This window comes from Onychostruthus taczanowskii, unplaced genomic scaffold, assembly GCF_017590055.1.
Source record: "Onychostruthus taczanowskii isolate IOZ18803 unplaced genomic scaffold, ASM1759005v1 scaffold14, whole genome shotgun sequence".
NCBI classification, from domain to species: Eukaryota; Metazoa; Chordata; class Aves; order Passeriformes; family Passeridae; genus Onychostruthus; species Onychostruthus taczanowskii.
In genome coordinates, this window is record NW_024498573.1 from 199,419 (window position 1) to 227,055 (window position 27,637).

At 51.6% G+C, this 27,637-nt stretch overlaps 1 protein-coding gene across 2 annotated transcripts; it reads left to right on the forward strand.

Annotated features, from left to right (window-relative positions):
- Nucleotides 1–289: 289 nt before the first annotated feature.
- On the forward strand, nt 290–27,408 carry DPYSL3 (dihydropyrimidinase like 3). 2 transcript variants are annotated; one of them, XM_041397902.1, is made up of 14 exons: nt 290–611; nt 12,933–13,019; nt 15,284–15,468; nt 16,563–16,727; nt 16,942–17,003; nt 17,406–17,486; nt 18,545–18,613; nt 20,905–21,025; nt 21,690–21,846; nt 24,118–24,259; nt 24,605–24,775; nt 25,371–25,550; nt 26,081–26,243; nt 26,717–27,408. In XM_041397902.1, exons 1-14 carry the CDS (start codon nt 304–306, stop codon nt 26,803–26,805), a joined length of 1,980 nt encoding a protein of 659 aa, XP_041253836.1. In that variant the 5' UTR covers nt 290–303; the 3' UTR covers nt 26,806–27,408. The 2 variants fall into 2 exon arrangements, with proteins under 2 accessions (XP_041253836.1, XP_041253837.1); XM_041397903.1 differs by lacking the exon at nt 290–611 and adding an exon at nt 7,044–7,153 and having other exon boundaries at nt 12,931–13,019.
- Nucleotides 27,409–27,637: the final 229 nt, after the last annotated feature.

Consider the following 27,637-nt stretch of genomic DNA (forward strand, 5'->3'; position numbering starts at 1 on the left):
GCGGCTGCTGCCGGTGCGTCCGGGCACGGCCCATCTGCCGAGCGCCCCGCGCGGTCAGCAGCGAGGCGCTCCCGTGTGTCCGCTCCGTCCTCACGGCTGGAGCGTCCCGGGAGGGCGGCCGGTGGCAGCTCCCCGCACAGCAACGTCCAGCCCGGAGGCCACCGGCGCAACCGGCGCCAGGTCCGAGCGGCGCCGCCGGCGCCGGCCCCGCCGCCCCTCAGCCTCACGTCGGGCCCGGCCCGCCCTGCGGCCCGGCCCCGCCCCAGCCCGCCCCGTCCGTCCCGTCCTGGCGGCGCGGCGGGGATGGCGGCGGACGGGCGGCGCGACGACGAGGAGCTGCCGGTGTACCTGGCGCGGCCCGGCTCGGCGGCGGTGCCTCGTCAGAAGCGCGGGGGGCTCTTCTGCAACGTCGAGGGCGCCTTCGAGAGCAAGACCCTCGACTTCGGGGCACTGCGCGTTGGGCAGCGCCGCGCCCCGCAGCCCGCCCGCCCCGGCGCCGACCCCGACTCTCCGCCCGGCGCGGCCCCCGGCACCGGTCCGACCACTGGCGGCCTCCGCGCCACCTCCGGTGAAGAGCGGCTCCAGGACCCAGCCCCCGCGGACGACAGGCGGTGTGGGGCCGCGGCTGGGTCCGGCCCTGCAGGAGCTGCTGCTGGGGCTGCGGCGGCTCCTCCGCCCCGGCTGCCCGCGGCCGTGCCCGCCCAGCGGGATGTCGGCGGCCTCGCCGCGGCACCGGCGGAGTCGGAGTCGCTGGCTCGGTTTGCTGCAGGAGCTCTTTTATACTTTTATGAAAGAATAGCTGCTCCCGCGCCACCGAACATGGAAGAAAAACAAACCCGGGGGATTTTGGAGCTGCTATTTCAAACCAGGCAGATCCTTTTCTCGCGTGGACACAAACTAGAAGTACCACACCAGCAGTGGGGGCGGCACATTGGTCTGGAAATTGACAGCGTTGAAGGTATCACTAGGCACAAAGTTTCTCAACTTACACCAAAGTGAAAGTGATAAACTAATCCATCCAGCTCCACAGTATAGTCCTTCTGCTGCAGGGTGAGATGGCTTGCTCTGCTGGTTCTGGTCCTATTTGCCCTAGCAGCTGGGCAAGAAGATGATTAGGGTAATAGTGCTGAGTGAATATCTTGTTTGGGATTTCAATGGTCCTGTGGCTCATTTTTGCATCAGGCAAGTAAGGCTATTCGCTGTTGTTGGTCAATAAGTTTGTTAGGAGCTGAACTTTTTAATAGCCATCTTAAGGTCACTTTTTTCAGCTGTGAACAGGGGCAAACCTCCTCCCACCTCCCCATTTTTGAAGATGGAATAAAAAATCACCTGCATCTTAGCACAGAGAGGTGTAGTGATTGTCTTGGCGTTCAGCAGAAACCTCCACTTGGGTCTGGAGTGCAAACCCTGACAAACAGCAGACCCTGGTGATCTGCAAGCCTAACCTCAGTAGCATGAGCCTAGTGGAAGCATGGCAGTGAACTGTGGTGACTTGAGCTGTCTCGGTTTTGGGGAAAAGCATTAGGCTGTCCTAAGTGTCCACTGTCATCTACAGGAATGTCTGACTAGGCAATGCTTAATTTGAGCTTTCTTCATTGCACTTCAATTTCTTCAGCCTCTGCTTTTTGTTTTCTTTTTGGCATGCTTCTCAGTTCGTGTTCTTGAGCTTTGCTCCTTTACAGCTGTTTTGCAGAGTCAGGAACAAAATTGACATTATTCCTGTCAGTATCAACCTTGTCCACGTGGTTTAAGTAGCAGCTGCAGAACTAACCACTACATTAACAATTTTATGCTGTTTCTTGTTGGAAAAGGAGCTGAAGCTCCTGACAGCCTGTCTGCATGCTTTGCTGTGAGTTTTTCTTTTTAGCTGTGCCAAAAATTCGAAAAAAGCCTTGTTTCCTTTTAAGGTCTTATGTAGACCCTTATCTCCGGTGTTTTGTAGCTGAGGATTTCCTTCAGCAGCTCCTCTCTTCCTGATGATTTCTGCCTCTAGATTTCTTCCTCTGAGGCCTTCAGCTGATAAGCATCAGGAAAGTAAGGGTCAGTAAGTAAGTAACCCGTTTTATCTGCACATCTTGCCTAAAAGGGTGGGCAGCTTCATACATGTGTTTTTGTGTGTGCATGGCTAGAAGGAATTGTATGACTTGATACTGTGGCTGTCAAGCTTTGGGGTGACCCACAATAGGACATTGCAATGGGAAATGAGCTGTGCACACTGAGCCCCATTGCCTGCACAGCCATGGGGAGTTTCCCTGTGTTGCACTCTGCAGATTCAGGGCACACAAAAGCACTTTTGTCAAGGCACATTGAACTTTGAATAATTTCACAGATTAAGAAACAGTGAGAGAGCTCAAGTCATCTACTCTTGCCCAAGCAACTTGTTTATTAGAGAAGCTGAAAGTAAGAGACTTGCCTGTGTCCAGGACAACAGACAGAGATCAGTCTTCTAATTTTTGCAGTGAACAGTTTATTTGAAGTACAACAGACCAACACACCTTTTGTTTGTTTGTTTGTTTTCCTATAATGACATTAATTACAATTAAAACCCTAACATTTCTACAGGGAGACAGCTCCAGTGAATAAATGCCTGGTGATAACACGTGGTGTCATGCAACTGGACAGCATAATACAGACCCAGGCACGTGGTCCAACCTTGCTTTGTTTTATCACAAAGTCTATTGGAAGGACAAAATCTCGGCTGAATATTGCAGCACACTGAAGTCATAGTGGGGATATAGCTCAAAGCAGTTGGGAGCTGTACCTTTGCTCTGTCAGTGGGAGTTCCAGCTTTGCCAGTGGATTTGGGGACAGTCATTAGGATAGGGGTCCAGGGGACTACTGTGGAGGCTGTGGCTATGGGAGCTGCCTTTGTGGGCTGGTGGGCTTCCCCAGGAGCAAGAGATGTGTCCTTCAGGTGCTCTTTGCTCAAAGCAGGTTCGTTTCCCTGCTACTGAGTTCTGCTGCAGCAAGAGTTTTTGCCACACAAGACTTGAGATTTGGAGTAACAACACTGGGGAGCCAGATTCAGTGCTGATCTGGGCTGTTTGCAGAGACTGTTTTTAATAAGAGTCTAACCCCCAGACATTTGGTCCTTCCTGCTGCATGGTTCTGCAGCTTAAGTTGTCATTTCCAATGCAACTGGCTGTGGTCCCACAAACATGGGATTGTGGCTTTACCTCAGGCTGGGGCAGCTCTGTTGGCTGGGGAGAAAGGGGGAAAGAAATGCAAGGGAAACTAGTAGGCAGTGAAAGCAGGCAAAGAGTTTGTCCCCTCCAGAAGACCAGCAGGAGCCAGTCCTTTGCTTTTTCCTGATGTGTGTGATACCACTTGATATATAATTTGTGGAAATTCAGGCAGGGCTGTCTCAAATGGAGAACAAAGCTTGGACTAACTTGATTCTTTCTTAGTTTTTCTGACACTTGTAAAATGTGCTCTGACTTCAGCATTCAGGTTTTTGGTTTCCAGTGCCAGCAATTTATAGCAGGACCACCAAGCCAACAGCAGTCTGTGCCTCATGAGGCAGCTTGGCACAGCCTGAAGTTGCAGTTGTGCACTGCCTTTAGCTGTTTAAAATCCTGAATTTGTGGAAGGGATCCTAAAGCACTTCAAGAGCATTAATTCATCACCTCAATATCACCCCATTCAGCATCTCTGTTTTGGTTTTACTTGTTCTTTTTATAGGAGAATAATTTGGAGTTACATCATATGTGTTACTTTTATGAACAATAGGAACAAATCTAATCCACTGAACTAGTTCCTGCATAACAAATGCAGCAGTTAAACTTGCATTACAGTTTGTGGAGTTGAATACTAAATACTCAGGTTTTTATTGAAAAAAAAAAAATCCCACAGATATGTGTTTGTGTTTTTTAAGAAATCTGATGCCTGAAGCACAGCAATAAGAGTCAGTTCTTTGGCTCTCATGCTAGGACAGAGGTTATTGCCAGCACTTAAGCAAAACTGTTGAATTTGTTATCCCACCCCCCTGCTTAAGAAGCAGATATTGAATTCCATGGGAGTTATGCAGCAGGGCTAGATTGCCAGAGAAATTAGGGATTCAGTTAAAGAGTTCCTGCTTGCTGCAAAGATCTTATGTTTTACCACAAAACTTACCCTAGCATGAAAGTAGATTGATTTTTCACACTATTTTGTGGCAGTAATCCTTGGTTTCCTTCTGTCCTCTTTCTCAGCTTTGGGTGGTCATGGCTTTGGAGGTGGCTGGTCCTGGCATGTGGGCAGTGCAGGGAGCTGGCTCTGGGGCACCTGGCCACTGCCTCTGGGGCACTGGGGTGGCAAGCCAGTCTTGCACTGCCAGGGTTTTCATATGATGCTGTGAGTGTTATTTGGGCTGATGTGGTCTTAAAAGCATCACGCTCTTCTCAGGACGTGTTGGTCATTATGGAGTTTGAAGTAGAAAACAAACTGGGTTTGCAGCCAGGTGTAAAACAGACAGCCAGCCTGCATTGACACAACGTTTTCAGCCTGCTTGAAGCAGTTATTTCCAGGAACGTGGCAAGGGCTCTGGGTGTGCAGGAACTGTTCTGGGGGCACAGGACTTCCCACTTCGGTGCAGGGATGATGTTTCTGTCCCTTGGATTCACTGCCTCTGAGGTAACTTAACCCCTGAAGACTCATCTGCTAGGAGAGCAGAGAGGATGGTTTTGTGCAAAGAATATGTATGGGAGGAGGAGATTGTATACATGGGGACAGGCTGGCCTGGCAAATCTGCTGAACATTATGACATTTGAGCCCAGATAGTTCCATGACTGGTGATATCCACTGAATGTTGGTTGCGCCTGTGTAAGAGTCATTGGTCATGGACACATAGGGCTGGTGGGATCTGCTTTTTACCATTAGAGTCAGGTCAGAAGCCTCCTGGTCCCCAGAGAGTGGGGTTGAGCCAGGCTGCTGAGCATTGCTGGGCAATGCAGTCAGAGCTGCGTTTGTTTTGGTGCCAAAGCCCTTGCAGCAGCATGGGCCTTCTGTTCTGTCTTCACACCACCGGTGCTGCTCACCCTGCTCTTCTCATTTGTGGCTGTCCACAGACACCTGGAGCCGTGGGGAGCTTTCGAGCTCTGAGGCTTGCCATTTTAAGTAACTTTGAGACTGACCGTGCTTCTCGTGGAGGATATTTTAAAGCATGTGAGTAGCGCCTCACAACTACATCTGGAAGAGATCCTATGGAAAAAGTTTTTTTCTGTTTTGAATGTTTTGGGCCCAGGGCAGGGTGTTTGATTGTATTTGTGCGAGTGTCACATAGCAACCATGAGGAAAGCACATCTCTTCAAACTAGGTATCTGAAGTCACTGTGGCTGGCCAGCATCCAGGGGGCTGATGCAAGCTTGGCTCTTGAAACTGTCCAAATGTTGAAGTCAGCAGCATCTGCATAGTCATTTATCTATTATTAACTAATTAACTGCTGCTGTTTCTGTTACTGAGTCTAGACAAAGTTAATGTGGCACCACCAGGCATGGAGATATTCATACACTTTCCAGAAAATGTGTGAGTGAAGTTTTGAGAGGTTTGGTGATGGGAGTTGAGGCTGTTTCTCACCTCCCAGACCCTAATTTCAGTAGAGACCAGGACCTGTTCTTGATGCATTGCAGTGTTGTGACAAGAATGGTGTGGTCTGGTACCCGATCTTCTCCCCACAGGCTTTTAGTTGCAGAGGCTCTGGCACAGCACTGCTCCCCTGTTCTCTGCCTGGTGCTTGCAGACATCCCCTGCCATGGATCTGCCGGAGAGGGGAAGGTTTCCAGCCATCTCTTACTGACTGCAGGGGTACAGCAGCTCACCAGCAGTGGCATGGTAGCTGGGATGAGGGAAACAGGAGGGCCAAGCAGCCCTTGAAATTTTGTCAGTATTCTCACACTCCTGGTAGTAATAAATAAGTTGTTGAGCATCTGCTGACTTTGACTTCAAACTGGTGAAAGGTTTTGAGTTTAGAATAAATACAAATTCAGTAAAACTAGCCAAGAACTTCAGCCCAAGCACACAGAGTAACAGACTCAGTGGGTAGTAAAAGCTTGAGGCAGGGTTACGGCAGAGCACGTGGTACTGACAGTCCATGCTGCTGTCACCCACTTCTCTTAGGGTTTCACAGCAGTCAAAGTTGGCTGCAGTGTCAGGGGCTGTGCTGTGAGATGGGGACGAGTGAGGGGATGTGCTGTGAGATGCCTGAGCACACACTGGTGAGCAGGGTGCTTGTCAGGCCCCTGATGCCGTTAGGTTCTAGTTCAGAAAGCAAACTGAGGGAGGGTTTGCGTGTTGGTCACCCAGGTCAGATGGCTTGTTTTTTCTGTCAGGAAGTAGAATTGGATTTACAGCAATGTCCTTGCCAGGTGTGGCTGTAAGATTTTCCTAGTGGAGCTGCCTGGCAGCAGGATCTGTAGGAGCATCATGCTGATGGTGTTCAAAGCTCTGTGCAAGAGTGGAATCGCAGCTGGAGGAGAAAGCAAGGTTCTGGGTGGCCATGGGTCTTAGGACCTGCTGGCAACACAATGGACTGTGGCAAGCAGGAAAGGGTAGACAAATTTGTCCCATTGTGTTAGAGCTCTTGCTGGCATGGTCCTGGCCAGCTGTGGGCCAGGCTCAGCATCGTCTGTTTCAGCACACGCTGAGTACTTGCAAACAATTCCACCATGTACACCTTCCTGCCAAAGTCACAGCAGAGAAAAGGAAAGAAGTCCTTGGAAGAGTCCTTGCCAGCACTTGCAGTGTTTGTGTCACATATAGGATTCCTGGAGCCAGATGTGTGGTGTATTTTATTATTTTTTAATGTTTCCAATTCTTGTGCATGTGAAAGAAAGTTGAGGTGTGATGCAGGTGCAGCCTGTTCTGTTACAGACCTTGTTCATTCTACGTGCCAGTGCTACATGGAAGGTCTTGGCCAGCACAGAGCCCTGATCGTGGCTGCTCCCGTGGGCGATCCCTGCCGGCTGGGTGGAGACGCAGAGCGGACAGCCCTGGTGCCTGCGCCGGTGTCGGTGCTCGTTGCTGGTGCCGGTGCGTGGTGTCAGTGCTCGGTGCCGGTGCGTTCGGTCTCGCCTTTGTGAGGAGCGGCGCGGAGGCAGACCGGGCGGCGTCAGCGGGTCGGGCCGGACCGGGCGGCGTCATGTCGTACCAGGGCAAGAAGAACATCCCGCGCATCACGGTGGGTGCGGCGGGCGCGGCAGAGCGCCCCGTGGGGCGGGGGGAAACTCGGTGCCGGCGTCCGTCGTTGCGGGTCGGAGCGGGGCGGCGGCGGCGTGCAGACAAAGAGCCGCCGCCCGCGCAGGTGCCCCGGCCCCGCTGGTGCGCTGTGCTGGGCAGAACCCGCGGGCGCGGCGCGGACTGGAGCGTGTGCGGCGGTCGGTGCCCGGTGCCGGTGGGACGTTCCCCCGTGCGGGGCCAGACGGGGCGGGCGGCTGCTGCAGCGTCCCGCACGGCGCTCCCCATGCTCGGTGTCCCCGCCGAGCAGCCCCTCGGTCCCGCCGTATCAGGTGCGGCGGTGCCGCTGCGGCGCTCCGGGACCCGCCGGGCTCGGCCCGCCCGGGAGAGGCGGCGGCCGGGCTGGCCCTGAAGCTGCGGGAGCCCCGGTGCCACCGGTGCCGCGGCGCTCCCTCGGGGGCTCTCCTGCTCTGGTCTCTGCCTGGCAGCTCTGCTCCACGGCTCGCCCTGCGGAAGCCGCACAGGGCTTGGGAGGCAGTCTGGGCTTTCATCTTGTTGGCTTTTTTGCTGGCTTCATTGTAGCTCCTGATTTTTCTATTGAGGACAGTTCTGGCCCTTTGAAGAAAAAGGAAGAGCAAAGCACTTGACTTCCATTATTCTTTTTACAAATGTGAACAAAATGTTCTCAAAGAAGCATTAAGATCTTGACCACTGTAAAGAGAAATTCCTTTGTCAGCCTAGATTCAGATGCTTTCACAAGCAATATTATGGCTTTACACATACTGCCTTTTCTGTATCCTTAGACTATGATGGAGACACCCCAACTGCTGCTGCAGGTGGGATTTCTCTCATTCTCTGGGGCTTTTTCTTTATTATATACTTTATCAATATGCAGAGCTTGTGCCTGCTCCTCTGGGATCCAATGGCAGCTCTCTCCCCTCAGTGGCAACAAAATCTTCCAAGCTGCTTGATTTATTCCTATTAAATCCTTTGCTTTTTTGCTGAAACTGAAAATGCTGCACTTCTGTCACCCAAGCAATGGGCAGGTTGGGCTTTCATGAAGGATGTATTGGAGAACTGGGTATTTGTACTTCCCAGCAGCTATTGTTTCAACTGCCTAGTGTGTTTCTGGAGGTGCAGAAACAATCCCTCCTGGTTCCTCTTGTACTCAACTGTGCTGCTGTCAGTATTTGTAGTTGGTTTCTGCCAGTAACGTCTGAAAAATCAGAGTTTGCCTATTGTATCTGTTTGCAGCAGTTTCTCATCTTTTCCAGGACAGCCATTTTAGTGGAGAGGCCAGGAGCGTGAGCAAGTGGTGCATGTGTTCGTGCGAGATAAATTTCTGTGCAAATTATTCCCACCATGAGTTGTAAAAGCCTGGTCAAAAGCTGTATGTGACAGCGTGACGGGCAGGACTGTAGTCATTGATGGAGGGCTGGGAAGTGCAGGCATGTCTGTCAGTTGTGCCGTGGAGGAAACACGGGAAGGGGAGGCTAGCCACAGCTTTGCCTTTCTCAGTGATGGCTCCGTCAGCTTGGTATGGATGTGTTGCTCCTCACTGTCTGCTGCTGTGCACCATGCATCAGACACCACTAAACATCATACTACTTTTCACGTGTGCTGATTCCAGGGTGCCCAGCTCAGGAGAACAGCAATTTCAGATCTTGTGTGTCTGTTGAGAGACTTTTTATTGGTTCCTTTCTTTGGCTGTTTGGAAAGGTAATCAAAGTATTTCCCCTCTTGCAGTATGTTTTTCAGCAGGAAGAGAGGTGGAAGACTAAAATCTTGTCCTGATTTTACTAAATACCTGTTAACAGAACTGTTGGTTGAATCAAAATTACTCGGTCTATGTGCTTTTGTGATAGAATCCTCTCCTAGGCCAGGTAGACTGGAGATCCCATATTTTTTCTTGGTGTGAGCCATGCCCACCCCAGTTCCCCTGCCGAAGCCCACAAGCACATCTCTGTGATGTCTCTGCCACCTCTAAAAACAAGGAGGTCTGTATGGTGTTGGCCAGTATGTTGTATTAGGTACACATGGGGAAGAAGGCCTCAGTTAGTGACCAGACAGATTTTGGTGAACTGGTAGCTATCAGTACGTCATTTCTAAGCCACAAACCATAGGGAATCACAGTGTAGCTGGCAGCTGTCTCTCCCTATGACACTAGCCAGGGGTTCTTCCATGCTGTTGTGTGGTGCATTAGTAAGGAGGAAACAAAAGCTTCTGATGAAACACCTCTACAATTAGTGTCTCTGCTTTTATAAGGGAAAAAGCAGTAAAACCATACACCTGCTTCTGTGCTCCCCTAATTATGCCCTTGTAAATGAGGTGAGCACTGTACTTGGCTGGGTTCAGCAGCTTCTGGAAGTGCTGCCTGCCTTTCTTTCTGCAGCATCACTCTGAACACCACCTGATACTTTGGGATCTCAAAATGACCAGATGATGCTTAAGGACATCAGGAGCAGAGTGTGGGCATGAGGGAATGGGTAATGGGTTTGAAAGCTTGATCCCAAATGCAAACACGCAGAGAGACGGGGAGAGTTCTGCATAAAGGCTTGCCAGCATGGAGAGGTATTGAGGGCCGGTGGTGAATCTGGCAGGTTTTGGCAGAGCTGTGCTGGAGGGAAAGCTCCAGGCTTGGCCTCGTAGGATCACAGAAATGTATCATCACAGAAGGCACCACAGCGGTGGCAGGTGAGCTGTCACTGGCTGCCCGAGTGCTGTGGAGGCCGGGCAAGGGGCCTGGCAGGTCAGTGCAGTGGCAGTGGCAGTGCCACTGCGGGTGGCACGGCCAGCGCAGCGTGCCGCGCTCGCGGCTGCTTTGGTGCCCAGAGGCTGTGCTGGGCGCTGGCCGTTCCTCCCTGGCCGTGCCCCATGGCTCCTGCTGCAGGAGGGCTTTTCCCTCTGCTCTGATGACACAGCCTGACACTGGCTGGCCAGAGCTGTGGTGGGTGTACAGAGGCACAGTGAGCCCTGATATGGGAACAGTGCATTTATTGTAGTCTGGGGCTGCTCTGGTAGCATGCACTGAAGAAGCCTGGCCATTAAGTCAGACTCATTTCCTCATAACTGCTTCATTCTCTTCTTTTCTTCTTTCCCTGCCTCTTGACACCTTGGTGCACTCCTGAATGATGCCAGAGCCTGCAGGCATGCATGGATTTTCCTTATTCAACTTGCATTTTTTTCCTTGCAGTCAGTGGGTGGGTGCTGGTGCAGTCCCTTCACTGTCGGGTGGGTACGGTGGGTTCTAGCAATGCCTGCTCTCCTGAATGGATGCCTTGTTTGTGCTTCAGCCACTGGGGATCTCTCAATTTTGTGTACTGACAGTTAGCACTGAGCAGCCCTTCACATCTACCACAGAATGACCTCTTGTCAGGCATATTTCTTGAGCTCATATTAACACTTTATTCAGTAATTGTCAATGTGACAGTCTCCTGCACCTGTGCCACCTCTGCCTGACTCCCTTGGCTTCCTCCGGTCTGATGTGCAGGCCAGCATCAGTATTTGCTGATGCTCCCACACTCTGGTGAGAACCAGCTCCAGGAATTTGAGAAAGTGAGTTGGAGAGGACAAGACAAAAAAAAATGGAGGGCTGTTAGTGGATCTGGGCAGTGAGATTTTTTTTTTTGTCGTGTCTGTGCTCAGGGCCCTCAGCCCCAAAGCTGAGCATCACCCAGCGTGTGCCCCATGGGCAGAGACGCAGCGCAGCTGTGCTCTGACACCAGCCGTCCTTGTGCCTCCGCTGCTCGTGAGAGGTGGCTGTGGGCCCCAGCTCGCTGGCCAAGATCAGGATCTCTGTGTGCTCATGGAGTGCAGGATGTCTGAAGGAGCTGTGCATGGGGGGCTGCGGCGTGCCCTTGCTTCCAGGCCGCCGTTAGCACAGTTTGGGCAGACCTCTGCCCGGTGTGTTAGCTTGGGTCAGGGAAGCAGCGGGACTGACCCCGGTCGGCTTGTTGGAGAGGACTGTGAGTGGCAGGAGAACCGGGAGCGGCTCAGCTGAGCTCTTTTCCCGGTGGGAGGGAGGAGAAGCTCCCTATGGGCCCTGCTGGGCGGGGAAGGCAGATCCCCCTTGCCGGGGGTGCCAGCCGTCTGCAGGGCCGTGGGGCAGCCCCGCCGGGCCGTGGGGCAGCCCCGCCGGGCAGGGCGGGCAGCCCGCGGCGCTCCCCGCGCCGAGCTGCGGCGGGGCTGAGCGCATTCCCCTCCTTTCCCCACCCAGTTCCTTTGTCTCCGCTGCGTGTGGATGAGATTGCTGTAAAACGCACGCGGGGCTCTGGGCTTTGGCTGCTGCCGGGATGCAGGAGTATTCTTTGCATCCTTCTGTTGACAGAAAGGAAATGCAAATTCCCACCATGGTGGCGATACTTCAGAAATGACCCCAAGGGTGGCGGGTGGAGAACAAACCTGTTTCCCTGCAGAGCAGTTAACCATGCCAGAGCGTCGCAGGGTGAGGCTGGCATGTGAGCCCTGCTGAAGGCTCTGGTCGGCCTTTGTCCAGGCTCACACTGTGGAAAGGGAGTGTATTTACGTGCCAAAACCTGGGCTTTGGGCAGTAGGGGTAACAGAGAGGAATGTAAGGTGTGATCAAGAGTTGTTGGAGGTGTTTTAAGCAGTCAGTTAGACAGCATGTTCTCTGGCACAGCAGTCGGTCTATGTCACCTGAATCCATAGCAGCCATATGTGAGATCAGGTGGTTTGCCCCTGTACTGCCTGCAGCTGCTTGTGCAGACTTGTGCAGGTAGAGGTAGGTAGAAGAGCAGGACCTCATCCATCCCAGTTCCTCTGGACAGGGCCTGTTCCCCACAGGACAGTGCCCAGCCTCTCCCATCAGTGTATGCCGAGTTGTCTGCTCCAAAAGTGTGAATGCAGGAAGAGCACAAGGACAATTCTGGTTGGGGTATTCCTCTGGTGTCTGGCTGTGCTCCTTGGAGAAGGCTGCTGGCCATTTTGGTCAATGGAAAGGAGAACAGAAGAGGTGGTAAATCATGAGACCGGTGTGCAGTCTCCAGTGCCTCCTGGTTTTTGTATGGACCTGTGAAATGCCTCAGAAGCATTACCCCAACACAGCAGGAGAGTGACAGATTAACAGCTGGTTGGCTGTCCTGTTGGTGGTTTTTGCAAGGTGATAACAGAGGAGAGAGTAACTTGTCTTCTTTAATGCAACTTACTTTACATGGTATCATTAGAGACATGCCCTTAGTACAGACTTGCTCTAAATGCTGGTGTGTGGCTCATGCTGCCTGCCAAGTTATGTGCATAATGTCCTGGCGTAGGAAGCTTTTGACTTCTCTCTGTATTTTATGGAAGCATATTTGCTGTGTCCCCTGTGACTCTCCCTTGTGCTCAGTCTGCCTAGGTACTGTTTCTGGCAGCCCCCTCTCCCACTTAGGAACAGCTTTAGTAGTATGACATTGTCAGTCCTTGCTCTTGTGCTGTTGTTTGGGGTGTTGACACAGGTCCAGTGACCTTTCTGCAGCATCCGTGGTTGAGGTGAGCAGTGGGAGAGCACCTGTACAGAATGCTGAGAATCATAAAACCTTAATATATTGAGGGGTTGGAATGAGCCTTAAAAGATCATGTAGTCCCAACCCCCTCTAGTGGGACACTTCCCACTAGATCGGATTGCTGAAGGACTTAGCCAACCCAGCTTTGAATACCACCAGCACTGGGGCATCCATAACCTCCCTGGGCAACCTGTTCCAGTGTCTAACCACCCTCTCAGGCAAAAGTGAACAAAGCATGTGTGTTATGTTACTGACAGCTGCTGTGCTCTTCCCTTTTCAGAGTGATCGTCTCCTTATTAAAGGAGGGCGAATAGTCAATGATGACCAGTCATTCTATGCTGACATTTACATTGAGGATGGCCTCATAAAGTAAGTATTGGATTTCTGTTATCTTCATCTCCCCTTAAACCAGCTTCAGGTTGGGTGGTTGTTGCCTTTTTGTGGATGTGGTCTGTGCCCAACTTGCCAAGCAGTAAAACTTTTCTCTATTCAGAGGCTCAACTCTCTGCAGTGTGTGTAAGCACATAAGTGATTGTCTCATGTGTTTTCAGAGGAACTCTAGTGACTGAATTGCAGTCAGGTTTGTGGGATCGTGATACTGCGTCCATTGTACAGCATAGTATAGCAAAAGTTGTGTCTAATTGCACCAGGAACAAGGTTTGTCTTTGACTTCTCTTTTGCCCTCTGTTAACCGTATTAGCATGAATGACCCCACACAGGATCCTGTTTGTTAGCACTTACAAGGATAGTGCTGTGCTGCAAGTCATCTGCATCCTTGAGATTTCCAGGAATTGCAGGGAGACCTCTGGGTTCCCCCAGCTTCTTCATGTATGTGCCAGAGCTGCAGGAATAGCTCAGTTGTTTAAAGGCTGCCATTCAAACTTGGCAAAGGTATTGTGCTGGGGCCAGCTCCACACTGGGTGAAATGAAAGAACCATGATAGTTTATAGCCCTGAGACTTGAAAAGGCACTGCTTGCTCTATGGTAAGAGTTATGTATCCAGCCTTCCCAGGGTGAGGTATGTTAAATATCCAGCAGCAGCTAAATACTTCAAGAAGTGTGATTGTATTTTTATCTGGTGGAGAAGACCATTTGTGATTGACAAGTGCTTGTACACAGGCAGGGGTCAGAGCCAGCTTCTGGTGTTGCTGTGGTGCATGGGCAAATCACTGAGCCTCATCTGCAGCCTGGAGGCTACAGAATTTCACTGCATTGGGAGCTAAATGCTCTTACAAGTGAATTCTGCGAAGAATACAGTGAGCAATTAAAAACCTTGAGTGATGGATTCATCTCCATAAAAGCAGTGGGAAGAGCTGCTGATTTATTGATGTGAGGACAGTAAGTGAGCAGTTCTGTCCACAGAATTTTTGTTACACTAGGGAAAAAAAAAACTGCAAAGTGACTCAGCTTGAATGAAATGCAAAAATGGAATTTGTTTCTCATTTTTACCTCCCCAGTGTGCCAAGGAAATCAGAAGTTTTCCACTAAAACAAACTTACCTTTAATCTTGATTTATCAAGGAGCACTGAGAAAGGCTTGATGAAAGCAGGTTTTCTGAAGGAAGAGATTTGAAGGCTCAGTTGAACATATGGGGCACATAAAGGGGTTGAGGGAACAGGGACTGAAAAAGGGAATGCTGAGGTTCAGGTGACTTGGCCTGCAGGAGGGTTGGATATGTCAAGTTGTGCTTGAACAGGACAGGGTACAGAGCACTATAGTTGTGTATTAGGTTACTAGTGCATTTATCCTGGAACTCTCTAGATTTCCTGTTTTCAGAAGACATTTTTAGGTACTTGTGATTTTAGCTGCCTTCACTATAGTGTGGCCCTGCTGATAGCAAAGCTGTCCTTCAGGATCACAGAAGAGACAAGGTGAGAGGGGGGAACTGTGCACTTCTTGGGAAGACAATGAGCCCAGAGCTTGCAGGCTGTGCCATGAGCCCAGCAGGCTGCAGCCAGTCAGGCTGGGCACTTGCTGAGCTATTTCCCAGCTCCCAGGAGTCCTTCACTCTTGGGACTTCGTGTTGTGAGCAGCATTGCAAGTCCCTGATAAGCCCTGAGCTGGTCTAGCAGCTGTGGCATTACACTGGAAATCATCTTTATCTGTAAGTAAGCTCAGACTTGATCCTTACTTAAGGTGGGCAGAAGGACGGGAGACAGGAGAGATTAGGGGTGTAGCTCACTTGGAAGCAGGGCTGGTGTCGGGTTTTGTGAGCCTGCACCCTGGGATAGCAGTTAGGGCTGCTACTCTGGAAATGTGAGCCTGTGTGGGATGAGGTGTCCTAGGCAGGTTCCCACCACACACTGCAGAGATCGCCATCGGACCATACTCCCAGCTACCCCAACCCAGGGCGTGCCCCAGCCAGCAGGTGCCATCCAGGTCACCTGCAGAGCAGCTGGACAGATGGCAGCCACCCCTGGACTAAGCACGGCGTGGGTGTAAGCAAGCCAGACAATCCTGTATGTTGCTGCACAGTGGAGTGACTTTGCTCTGGCCAGCCTGGGTCTGGGAGCAGACAGAGTGGGGTGTTCCTGTGGGCAGAGAGCTGCCCTGGCAGTCCCTGGCTGAGCTGTTCAGAGGTTAAGTTGTGGCAGGTTTTCCTTTGTGAGAGTATCTTGGTGTGATCTCATCAGGCAGATCGGAGACAACCTGATTGTTCCTGGAGGGGTCAAAACCATAGAAGCCAATGGGAAGATGGTGATCCCTGGAGGAATCGATGTCCACACTCGCCTGCAGATGCCATACAAGGGAATGACCTCTGTGGATGATTTCTTCCAAGGAACAAAAGCAGCTCTGGCTGGTGGAACCACCATGATTAGTAAGTGCAGCAGGCATGGCCTGTGCATGACACCATCCAGCACTCATGCAAGATCACCCAGTTCTTTATTTTTTATGTGCTTTTCTCAGTCTTCTGTGTTTTCAAAGTCCATGACAGTGTGTTCATATTTTCTGTGATCTCTGTCAGTGCTGTCTAGGGAGTAAGGATTGGGATGAATCTTTTGATCCTTAGTAATGATGAAGTGATAGGACAGGAGATATACATAGGACCCCTTGGCCTTGGAGATCCTGTGTTCTGCAGTGCTTGTCTGCAGCCACTGTTGCCTCTGGGACCCTCAGAAAGGAGCAATGGCACAATTTCTCTGTTAAATAACAGTAGGGCAGCATGGTGCTCAGATGGCTCTGAGCAGAGGAACAGAGCAGTATGTTGGCATCCCACACTGCTCAAAAATAAACAGTGCTAACGAAAAAGGAAAGGGAATTCTGAGGTCCTTCCCTGGAGGATGCTATGGCTGTGCACTGGTTTGAGGTCCAGGTGTTGTCCTGTGCAGTGGTTACAGCTGTGTGCACTGCAGGGTGGCTGTGCACTGGTTTGAGACAGGTGTTGTCCTGTGCAGTGGTTACAGCTGTGTGCACTGCAGGGTTTCTTGGGATGCAGGAGCAAATGTTGATCCTTCCAATAAAGGGCTGAGTTCCTTGTCCTTCCCCCACCATTTTTCCGTCCTCTATGCAAAAAAAAAAAAAAAAGTTTTGTGAAATGCTCTGTGGCAAGGTGTGGAGGCTTGCTGTGCAATAAAAGGTGCTGCATTAGTGTTGCAGTGTGGCAGGAGGCTGTGTGCTAATGGGGTGGGAGTGGGGATGGGGAAAGACAAGGCTCTTCAGCTTTCAGACAGTTTCTCAGCAGAAGCATGTAAAAACCCCTGATCCTGTGCCAGAGGCCATTAAACAAAGGCTCTGTGCACTTCCCTGCCAATAAATGCACTTGAGGGGCCAAGGCATGCTGTGAAGGTGAGGTGCCTTGAAGCTGTTGAGGAGGCCATGGGGCGGTGGAGCTGCCAGGCCCGGTGGAACGGCCAGGCTGGGAAGGCCTGGCCAGGCTGGGAAGGCCTTGCCAGCCCTTGTGTGCCCCTGCAGTGGATCACGTGGCGCCGGAGCCGGAGTCCAGCCTGGCCGAGGCGCTGGAGCGGTGGCGCGAGTGGGCCGATGGCAAGGCCTGCTGCGACTACGCCTTGCACGTGGACATCCCACGCTGGAGCGACCGCGTCAGGCAGGAGCTGCACGCCATGGTCCAGGAGAAAGGTTTGTGTCTTGTGGCTCCCTGCCTGGCCTTGGCCAGCCCTGACCCTGGCCAGGGAGGGCAGGAGGTGGCTGCGCTCTTGGGTGCCTGCCGGGTTTTGCACAGCTGCCAGCAGGAGCTGTGCCCCACAGGGCGGCTGGTGGGGAGGGGAGGGTGGCCAGAGCAGGCAGCCTGACTGACCCAGCTCACCTCTCTCTCCTCTGTGCCCTGCCCCAGGTGTTAACTCCTTCATGGTGTATATGGCCTACAAGGATTTGTACCAGATGTCCAACACTGAGGTGAGACCGCCTGCACCGCCATGGTTGTGTTGATTCAAGGGGCAGTGCAGGGTGCAGCCATGATGGACGTGGGGCAGCTCATAAGGCTGGTGCCTATTGCCCCTGGCCAGGCCTTGCTGCTCCTCATCTCTACCCTGGCTCCTGTGCAGGGCTGCTCCAGACCGTGCTGTGGGCGGGCTGGGCTCCTGCACTGCAGGTGGAGGAAAAGTCTAGTGTGGAGATCTCCAAGAACATCTGCTGTTGACTGCATCCTTCAGAGATGGTTCCTGCACAGGCAGAGCTCTGCCTGGCGTGGCTCCGCTGGGTCCTACTGCTGCCAGGGCTATGGGTGGAAGGGCCATGAGGGGTGCCAGGGCCATGGGCAGCCTGCTCAGTAATCAATTCTTCTTGTCTCTCTTTTAGCTGTATGAGATTTTCAGCTGCCTGGCAGAGCTGGGTGCTGTAGCTCAAGTTCATGCAGAAAACGGGGATATAATTGCACAGGTAACTAAGTACTTCTGGCATGCAAGAACTGAAAATCTGTATCAGGCAGATTTGGTGTGGGGCATTAGCAAAATGGCTCTGAAGCTGGACATCTTGTGCAAGGTGATATCTTTGCTGTTCAGCAGCAATATCAAAGTTAGCAAGATTTTTTGTTGTGAATACCTTGTGCATAAGCAAGTCTGAAATAGTGCCATTAGCAATTACCTAAATGGAAGTGAGTGTCCATCAAGTAAAATATGTTTGCTGCAGCTGCCTTCAGTGTGGAGAGGCAGAGATCTTTGCCTTGCACTTAACAAACCAGGAGAGGTGAAGTCCATTGAGGCCACATGCCTTGGCAAGAGAGACTTCTCCCTGTAAGCAAACAGGTAGCTGATGAAGCTGGATTCACAAGGGAGGTGTTCTGAGGGACGTGGCTTAGTGATCAGGTGGGTAGTGTGTATTGGCCTGCTGGGTTGTAATTGGTGCTGGCTGGCAGAAGATCCAAATGTTTTTGATTCTCATTAAGACACAGAAGACATTGCTCAGTTAAGCTCTACAACTATTTGGTTTTTTCTCTCCCTTGTTCTTGGGAGTTGAAGGAGCATGAATCAAGTCATTCTTTGAGCATCTTTTCAGACTATAAGAATTAGTTTTTGTTTGGACTTTTTAGAGCTGCAGTGCACAGTTGGATGGCTCCTTCACATGAGAACTGAGTGGTCAGAGGAATTGTATTGGCCAGAGCTTATCTCTATTTTAGCACCTGCCTAATCATAAAATGCCCCAAGATTAGTAATTGCTAGCACTTCACAGACCTGGGAACTGGAGAGGATTGGGAGTTTTGTAGCCCTGTTTTGTTGCCACATTGTTCTTGTTTCATTGTGCCTGCCCTTCCATTTCCCCATGTTCCCTCCTTCTCTTTCAAATCTCTTGAGGGCACAGCAGCCTCTTACCATGCCTGGTGGTTCCACGGGACACAGGGTGTTGATGGTCCTGAGGGAAGGGCTTGACACAGAAGGGATCTGCTTTTTTGGTTGATAGTTTCAGTCCTGTAATATCCCTCTGTTCTTTTGATGTCCTAGGAACAAGCCAGGATGTTGGAGATGGGAATAACAGGCCCTGAAGGTCATGTGCTGAGCAGACCTGAGGAGGTAAGATGCAGAGGACAGCTCAGCCTTGCTTCACTGAAGAGTTTTTAGGAAAGAGCGAGGTGCATGTTTGTGACAGACATTTCTTAGTTGTGCTTGAGTTGCCCAGCAGAGACAGAAGCCCTTGTTCTGAGTCTCACAGAGAGGAATCAATCAACCAAAATGTCTGTATGGCTGTAGCAATCTTTGAGGCTGCTTTGGGAGCATTTGTCTTATATAGGTGACTCCACAGTTGTAAGACTAAGAAGAATCTACTGATGAGTTTTAGAATTCACTGTTCACATCTAAGTGCTGACAGATTCCAGCCTTTCCCTCCTTTATATCTGCTTAGTCTCTAAAGTGTGTTTCAGAGGCAGATGGACGAAGCCATTGTTTGAAGGAGGGGGAGGGAAAGAGAAGGGGAATTCCCCGGTTACAAATCATTGTCAGAACACTAATGAGGTTACTTCTAATTTTAGCTTGTATGGATTTTTCTGTTTGGTCCATTAATATGAGTTGAGTCTAATTTTAGATAGGTTCCCTTCACATAACTCCCTGCTGAGAGGTGCTTTGACTTCCCATAGCATGTGAAAGAAGAAAACAATAGGAATTTGGTACAATAGCAAAGTTGAGCAGGGAAGCACAGGGGCAGATTTGTACTTCAGGGCCTTCTGAAATAAAATCATTTGGCTTAAATTAAAAGTGTAGGAAGGTGGCTGTATTTGGGCTAGTAACAACATAAATGGCCTAGTGTAATAACAGTACTTACTCTCTTTGAAATACAAGAGTGTAAAGCATTTTCCTGTACAGGGAAGAGTCTCAGTGTCAAACACAGTGGCTCAGAGTCCCTCTTATTTTTATGACTCTAACCTGTTGCCACTATTTGGCAAGCTAAAGTGCAGTTACGGGAAGCTGTGGTTGTGCCCAGATTTGAGAACCTTCCTGTTACCATAAGCAGTGCAGATCTCATTCAAAGCCAATAAAACATTGTTAGGTGTTTGATCTTGAAATGCCATTACAGTATAAGACAAGTGGGAACAGTGCAAGGCTGATGCATTCAGCCAAATCCAGATCTCATTGCCTTTGAAAATAAACAGTGTCCTTCTTCCAGAACATACTCTTCCTTGGAAGATGTTAGGTGGAGCACAAATGACCCTGCATAAAGCCTGCAGGCAGATGGCAGAGCATTAGGAGAGTAGGTCTGTGGCTCTGTCCTGGAGGGACCTCAGTGGGGGTTAGAGGCCTCTTCTGTCAGGTGATGGTGGTGACTTGGTAGGGTAGGATGATGCAACTCCAGATTGTAACCTGCTCTGAGGGTATGCAGTGATGGCTGTTTGCTCCTGTCCACATGTTAAACCCCATCAACTACTACAGCCCATAAATATAGTGATAAAAAATCACTTCTTGCTTAAATTTCTATTTAAAGAGTCTTTAAGAAGAGAAAAACCTCTTTTACTGTACAGCAAATAGATCTGCAGAAGTATGAGAGGAGTAGAAGTGCATGTGTGTCTGGATGCAGTGCTCTCCTTCTCTGCCCTGGGACATTTTGGCTGGCATGGTCCCAGGCATTGCCCTGGGGGCTGGATCACTGTGTCTTTTTAAGGCTTCTGTTTTGAACTATCTCAAGCCAACACTTGAAGCCAAATTATGGAGCGAGCACTTGGAGAACTCTGGGGCTGAGCTCAGGCTGATGTAATGGTCCAAAGATATCCCTGCTGGTGGAAATCTGCCTCCACTAACAGCAGGACAGTGAGATGGGGCAGCTGTCAGCAGGTTGGGGCAAGCAGAAGCTGCCCTACAGGATGGCCAGACCTCAAACACAAGCAGCCTGCCAGCGTGCAGCCCTCTGCACCCTGCCATGGGGGTGACAGGGGACATCTGTTAAGCCTGCTGCAGCCTCCAGGACAGCCTGGAGCAGGGGAGTGCTGTGAAAGGGTGGACCTTCCCTCTGCCTGGCATCAGCCTGCAGACTGTGCTGGCTGGCTGGGCAGCAGTCCCTGGGCTCCTTGGGCTGTCATGAGAGCTGGAACCAGGCAATGGAAAAAACAGCAGATGCAGCTCTGCTGGCCCCTGAGCAAGGTTCAGATCGTGCTCCTGTGCCAGGCATTGTGTTGCTGTAGCCTGCCTTTGGGCCAGGCCCTGGGGAGGCGGAAGCTTCCTCCCTCAGGTCTTCCTGATGAAACTGCCCTGGGGCAGTCAAAGGTAGAAGCGAGGGCACAGGGTGTCTGCAGAATCAGTGGTGTGTTGGGAGTAACAGGGGCTCGTCCCTGCCCAGCCAGCGCTCCTCTGCAGCTGTGTGCCATCCTCTCTTCCAGCTGGAAGCAGAAGCTGTCTTTCGGGCCATCACTATTGCCAGCCAGACCAACTGTCCTCTCTACGTGACTAAAGTGATGAGCAAAAGTGCTGCTGACCTCATCTCACAAGCCCGAAAAAAAGGTGAGTGGCAGCTGGTGCTACTCTCAGCCCTGCTGCTGCACGAGGATGCTGGATTATGTGGTACTCACGTCCTTGTGGTTGTTTTGCCAAGATGAGCGCTGTGCTTCAAGTGCTGTCTAGAGCTTCCCCTTCTGCTAGGGAGTCTTAGGAGCTTACCTGACTGCTGAAGGGCAGGGTGACACTGCAGTAGGCCACATGGAGCCACCTTTTGTTGACAATCAGGTAACATCAATATGTGGGGCACAGGTAGGAGCAGTGTTTTAAACACCACGGTTTGTCTGCAGCTGTGAAGGGCTCAATGAGAATACTTGTTCAATGCATGTGGGTTGAGCTGCTGCGTATAGTTCTGTCCTCCCTTTGAATGCTCTCCCCTTGGAAGTGCTTGGGTGCCTTTTCAGGTGTCTGGGAGCTCCATTTGTCAATGGTGCTGGAGCACAGAGATGCCCCACGAGTGCAGGCATGTGCACGGCTCTGTTCAGTGGGCTCTGTGCCCCTGCCCCAGGAGATGTGAAGGGGGATTCTGGTGCGTGAGGATTTGTGCCCTTGAGCAGGAGGACCCTATGGTGATGGCCTGGGTCTGGGTATTCTCAGGAAATTGCAGGCTGTTTAGTGCTGTGGAGCAGAGAAAGAACCGAAACACTGTTCTTTCTGTGCCCTTCTCCAGGCATTGTGGTGTTTGGTGAGCCCATCACGGCCAGTCTGGGCACTGATGGAACACACTACTGGAGCAAGAACTGGGCCAAGGCTGCGGCATTTGTGGTCTCTCCGCCACTGAGCCCAGACCCAACCACTCCTGACTACCTTAACTCCCTCCTGGCCAGGTGAGTGACTGCTCTGCTGGGGGTACTGCTAGGAGAAAGTGGACTCTGGATAGGGAAGAAAGATTAGTCCAGCCTGAACCACTTCACTGTGCACAGGTATGTAATGAGCTGGGCAGTGAAATGGCTCTGACTCCAGGCCATGTTGGTTTGTCCTCAGGAGTGGAGGGAGGACACATTAAGCTTAACATCACTAATGAGAAAAATAGCAGTAGTCATGAAACATTTTAAATGCCCTGAAGAAGGCAAAGAAATGAGGACAAGCTAAAACAGACTTGTCAATGGAAGGATTCACTGAGCTGGAGAAGTGGGGAATGGATGCTTGGATTGGGATGCTGCACCAGTGTGGAGAGCGTTACAGGTTAGACAGGCTGGTGGGGACCCCAGTCAAATACAAAGCAGATATATTCACACACCTATACAGGTGAGCAGTAGCAGAGCCTGCAGAGTGCAGGAGACCTTCAGGAGCAGCTCCTGCACATCTGTCTGGGATGGCAGGTTGTTTTTTCATCCTGAAGGCAAGAGGGTGAAGAAAGGATTTTTTGAAAACAAAGACAAGTAAAAAAAGCACTTCAGCAATTTGCAATGACCTTTCACAGTTCCACTCCATCCTCACTTGCAAGGCCAGTGCAGCAGCTGAGGACCATGTTCCTGCCCTGTCTGTGTGCCATGTGTGCATCCCCCTCCACTCTCAGCCCATGTTTATACATCTGTGCTGCCTGGTCTGTTAGCCAGGGGATTGTAAATGGAAGTGTCCTCTGAGGGTAATGCTGGAAATGTCTCTTCCAAGATGAACAAGGGATGAGGAGTCACTAAGAGGTGTCTGCAGCAGGACACGTTAGGATAAACCTGCGTTGTGCCAGAGTGGAGATGCTGTGTCTGGATGTAAGAGAAGTGCTAATGCATTTGCAGTCTGAGTATGCAGCTCACCCTGCATTTTGCATGAGGTGTTCATTTGTCAGTGAACAAGAGATGCCTCCACTCATACTGGATGTATGATATGGGTGCAGGTCTTAACAAGTGGCAAGGAAATGTGAGCCCAGCTCCTGAACTGGTTTTCTACTCCTTACCTTCCACTTCCAATGTAGCCCCGACCTCAAGACACAAGCAATTCCTGGTCCCTGCAGCTCATAGGTGTCTGTCCTGAACTTTTGCTAGAAGACACAAGCAGTTCCTGGTCCCTGCAGCTCATAGGTGTCTGTCCTGACACTTTGGCTACGCCGTTTTCTGTGAGGCTGCAGCAGGAGGAGAGACTGTGCGGTTCCAGCTGGGCTGGATGGCTTGTTTGTCTCCAGCAGGAAGCATGTTGTGTCATCATTCTGGGCCTCTGTCTGTACAGTTCATCAGACATATGGCAGAAATGATCAGAGGAAGGTGGAGATTACCAGTGGATTAGGGCAGATTTGCAGCCTTGAGGAGAGCCACTGTCTGCACTGTCAAGATGCTTGAGGCCCCTTGCCTCATGCTGGCAGTGCTGGGAGCTGGCCTGCCTTGGTCTGCTTCCTTTTGCCTGGCAGCAATGACTTTGCAATTGCTGCCTGTCCAATGTTACCTGAGGACCGAGCAGCAGCTGGGTGACTTCCAGGGAGCCATGGACAGCTGCTCGCCCTGCCTTGTCTGTGAGCAGCTCGCTGGCTCTTCCTCTTTCCTAGGAGCAGGATGGGTCAGGCTATCTCATCTGTCCAGGTACCCCTTTGGGCAGAGGGTGAAGAGGCCTCACTGAAGCATTTCTGGGCTTCCTGCAGAGAGCTGCTTCTGGGCAGTCCGAACTCCCTCCATCCCACTGCAACAGGCTTTCATGGGGTGGGGGAGGACTGTGCTAGCCCTCAGCATGCAGGAGCTGGCAGTGCATAATGCAAGGGCTGGCTTGTGCACCTGGGAGACAGCCCTGGAGCAGAGAGGCCTCTTCCTCCCTGTGTGCAGAAGGGTTCTCAAGCAGACCTGACAAACTGCCAGAAATGGAGTCCAGTATGAAAGGACATCTGGCCTGTCACAAGGACCATCCTGTTCCCTAGGACCTGAGCTGTTGACTTTTCTTTTGTTCAGGATGCGTGGGTAGCACAGCATGGCAGAGGTCTCTTGACTGCATGTGACACAGCTGCCCCGGGGGCTGGGACAGGTCTTCAGGCTGGGGGACTGTGGAAATGAGGGTGCAGAGTGAAAAAAACCTGAGCTGGGGGCTGCTTGTGGCCAGAGGAAATCCATATCCCTCATGTCTCTGTTGCTGTCTGACTGCAAAACAACTGACAGTGGGTTTGTTCCACCCCTCTTCAGTGGTGATCTGCAGGTGTCGGGAAGCGCTCACTGTACCTTCAGCACCGCGCAGAAAGCCATTGGAAAAGACAACTTCACAGCGATCCCAGAAGGAACCAATGGCATAGAGGAACGAATGTCTGTCATCTGGGACAAGGCAGTGGTGAGAGTCCAGCCGGGGAAGGGGCAGTGTGGGAAGAGGTGGTTGCCATCTCACACACCCGTGCTGCTGCCCCATAGAGCTGGGCACCCAGCTTGTTCCCTCTCTGGCTTTGAGAGTCAAATCAAGCTGGGGCAGGAGAGGTGGTTGTTTCAGGCTTGGGGTGAACATCCAGAAGCTATAACTGTGCCCCCAGTCCTTGGTCTGTCTGGCACTAGCTAGTAAGATCAGCCTCAGAAGCTTGAGCCCAGCCAGCCCGCACCTTGTGTGGGAGTGAGGATGGTGCTTCCAGGGCTCTTACTCACCCTTTCCCCAGAGACGGACTTAGTTCTCTTTGTTTGTGTGCAGGCCACTGGAAAGATGGATGAAAACCAGTTTGTGGCTGTGACAAGCACTAATGCTGCCAAAATCTTCAACCTGTATCCACGAAAAGGGAGAATAGCAGTAGGCTCGGACAGCGATCTGGTTATATGGGATCCTGATGCAGTAAAAATCGTCACAGCAAAAACCCATCAGTCTGTAAGTCATCTGCTCATCTGTGTGAAAGCTGGAGGGTGGCTTGTGAGTAGCTTTGTAGAAAGGTTGCCTGGCTGCTGGGAGCTTGGTACTGTCCCGCTTGGCTCTGAGGAGCAGGGACTGAGCTCAAGCTCTAGGCAGTGCCTGTTGTGACTAGGGGTTGAATGTCCATGAGCCCTAGGCACATGGGGTTTTTCACCCTGCTTGAGTATTCATCTCCTGACCCTGGCCTATGCAGGTGGAAAGACACCCATTTCTCCTTAACTTGGTTCTCCTTCCAGACACAAATATTTTTCCTGGCATTGCCATAGTGCTTTCTTCATGCCTTACCTCAATCTAGGTCCTGTCTTTATCTGCCCTGGGAGTTCTTCCTCACACTGAGCTTCAAACCAGCAGGTCCTGGTTTGTGTTGGGAATTCTGGTGGGCTTTTACTGTGATGGGCTGGTGAGCTACAGAAGGCCTCTGAGCATGCAAGGCTTTGGAGGTGTTTCCTGCCTGCAGTTGGTGACTCCAGCAGTGAGGTGTGGGGACTGACCCACCCTGAGTGGGCAGGCAGTGCTCTTGTCCCTCCTGACCATCATCCTGGGGTTGCTGCAGGTGGCTGAATACAACATCTTTGAGGGGATGGAGCTCCGTGGGGCCCCACTGGTTGTCATATGCCAGGGGAAGATCATGCTGGAGGATGGCAACCTGCATGTGACCCAGGGGACTGGACGATTCCTGCCCAGCAGCCCTTTCTCTGACTACGTCTACAAGCGCATCAAAGCCAGGAGGAAGGTGAGGAGGTGGGGATGCCAGGAGACAGGATTATTGTTAGCCCAAATTGCCCTTAATAACTGGTTGGTTTTCCTTTGCTGTTCTTGCTGGACCCTGTAAGCAGTGCTGCAAATTGCTGGTGTATTTTGAACGTACTGAATAGCTGAGGCTTGGATAGGGAGCCCTTTGTGTTAGTGATGTGCCGTGGTAGAGACAGATGCTCCTTAAGGTTAGCAGTGGTAATGTCTTCATCCTGTCCTGCTGCAGCAGGAGTCTGGAGGGAAACACTGCTTAAAATGAAGAGATTGGCCAAAATCGCCTTCTCCTCCCTGATTTGTGCAGCATAAACCCCATGTGGGTGATAGCCTCTTGCACTGGCTCTGCACACCGTACAGGGCAGTGGGGCTGTGCCAGGCCTCAGTGCTGCAGGAATTACAGTACATAGCAATGTGACATCCTTCTGCAGGGGGACTGATGAGCCAGTGAATGGCTGGAGCATGATGTTCCCTGGGCTCAGAGAAGTGTCATTGTCCTCTTCTCTCTGGTGACAGATGGCAGAGGTGCATGCTGTGCCCCGGGGCTTATATGACGGACCCGTGTTTGACCTGACCACCACCCCCAAGGGGGGCACCCCTGCGGGGTCAACTAGGGGGTCCCCCACACGTCAGACACCGCCCGTCAGGAATCTCCATCAGTCTGGATTCAGCCTGTCAGGTGAATACATGTGGTGGCTGGCCTGGGGCAGGGGGCAGAGCCACTGGCCATATGTTCCAGTCCCTGGCCTGGGGCAGGGGGCAGTTAGAGGTGGCCTGTGGCAAGGTAAAGCACAAGAGTGGGTCATGGCAGGGAAGGATCCCGTGTGTCCCTTAAAGGACATGGCTGGAGATGCACCTTGCAGTAACAGCCAGGCAGATTACTTGGAGGCCACCGTGGCCATGGAGGCCAGCACAGCATCTGATGCTGTTCTTGCTGGGTGGGTCTGTTCACGAAGCGTCTGCAGAGGCTTTAAAGCCACTGCGGCTGTGAGTTGCTACTGGAGTTGGAGAAGGGAGCAGGTTGCAGCAGATAGCCTCTGGGGGGCCTTGGCAAGACTCCAGGCTGCCTGACTGCTCAGTCCTCTGAAGAAGATGCTCTTAACTTTACTTTCCCTGTTCCCTTTGAAGTACTACTTTCTCATCCTATGCCAGGTACCCAGGTTGATGAAGGCATGCGCTCAGCAAGCAAGCGCATTGTCGCACCCCCGGGAGGCCGCTCCAACATCACCTCCCTGAGCTAAATGTCCTGGCTGAGGAGGAAACCAAATCCCTGTTCAAGCAAAGGAAGAAAAATGGTACCTTGGTGTTGAAGAATGAAAAGAAATAAACCTGTTCTGAAGAATCAATAAGCCTCAAGCCTTATGTTTCACAAATGCTACTTGCTACCTAGCTTTAAAGATGTTGCTTCATTTTGGTTTTGCATAGCCTTAAAGTTCTGTTGTTGTTACTGTTGTGGGTTTGGTTGGGTTGTGTTTTGCTCTTCCTCTCTGTATGCATGCTGCTCGGACAGGTTGCTCAGTTCAATGTTATTGGTGTTGAACGTGTGTGGGATGCCGTGGTGTGGGACAGTGGGAACGGCCCAGGGGCTGACCTGGCCAGGCAGGTGAGGGGGCAGGGTCTGGCCGGAGGCAGGATGTCAGATGGGGAGGGCAGGTGCACTGAGCTCGTAGGGAGAGGTGGGTCTGTCACATTCATCTCCTTCATCTCCACCCAGTGCTCTGCCGTTTCATCATGAGGCCTGTGGGGGAGCTCGAATCATCTCTGTAACAGCTGTCACAGCACCTTGTGTAAGGAGTTTTACTACTTTGTACACTTTATTAAAAAAAAAGTTGTTCCTTCAAACAGCTCATGTTGTCAGTTGACTCTTCTCTTCCTCAGGCCCCTGCAGCTTGGCAGGGGCAGTGCCCAGCTGCACCCACAGGGAGCTGGGCTGGGGCAGCAGAGGGGTTTGGGTGGCGTTGGGGCTGGAGGGGGCTGCAGCATCAGGCTATCGGGGAAACACCATGCCGTGCTCACTGCTGCATGTGTCAGGGTGTCGGTGTAGCTTCTCAGAGGAAGGTATTAGCAAAACAG

Coding starts and splice junctions, on each gene's coding strand:
- DPYSL3 (XM_041397902.1), top strand. CDS start 304: ATGGCGGCGGACGGGCGGCGCGACGACGAGGAGCTGCCGGTGTACCTG. Junction 15,469..16,562: donor TGGTGGAACCACCATGATTA/GTAAGTGCAGCA, acceptor GTGCCCCTGCAG/TGGATCACGTGGCGCCGGAG. Junction 24,776..25,370: donor CAGCAAAAACCCATCAGTCT/GTAAGTCATCTG, acceptor GGGTTGCTGCAG/GTGGCTGAATACAACATCTT.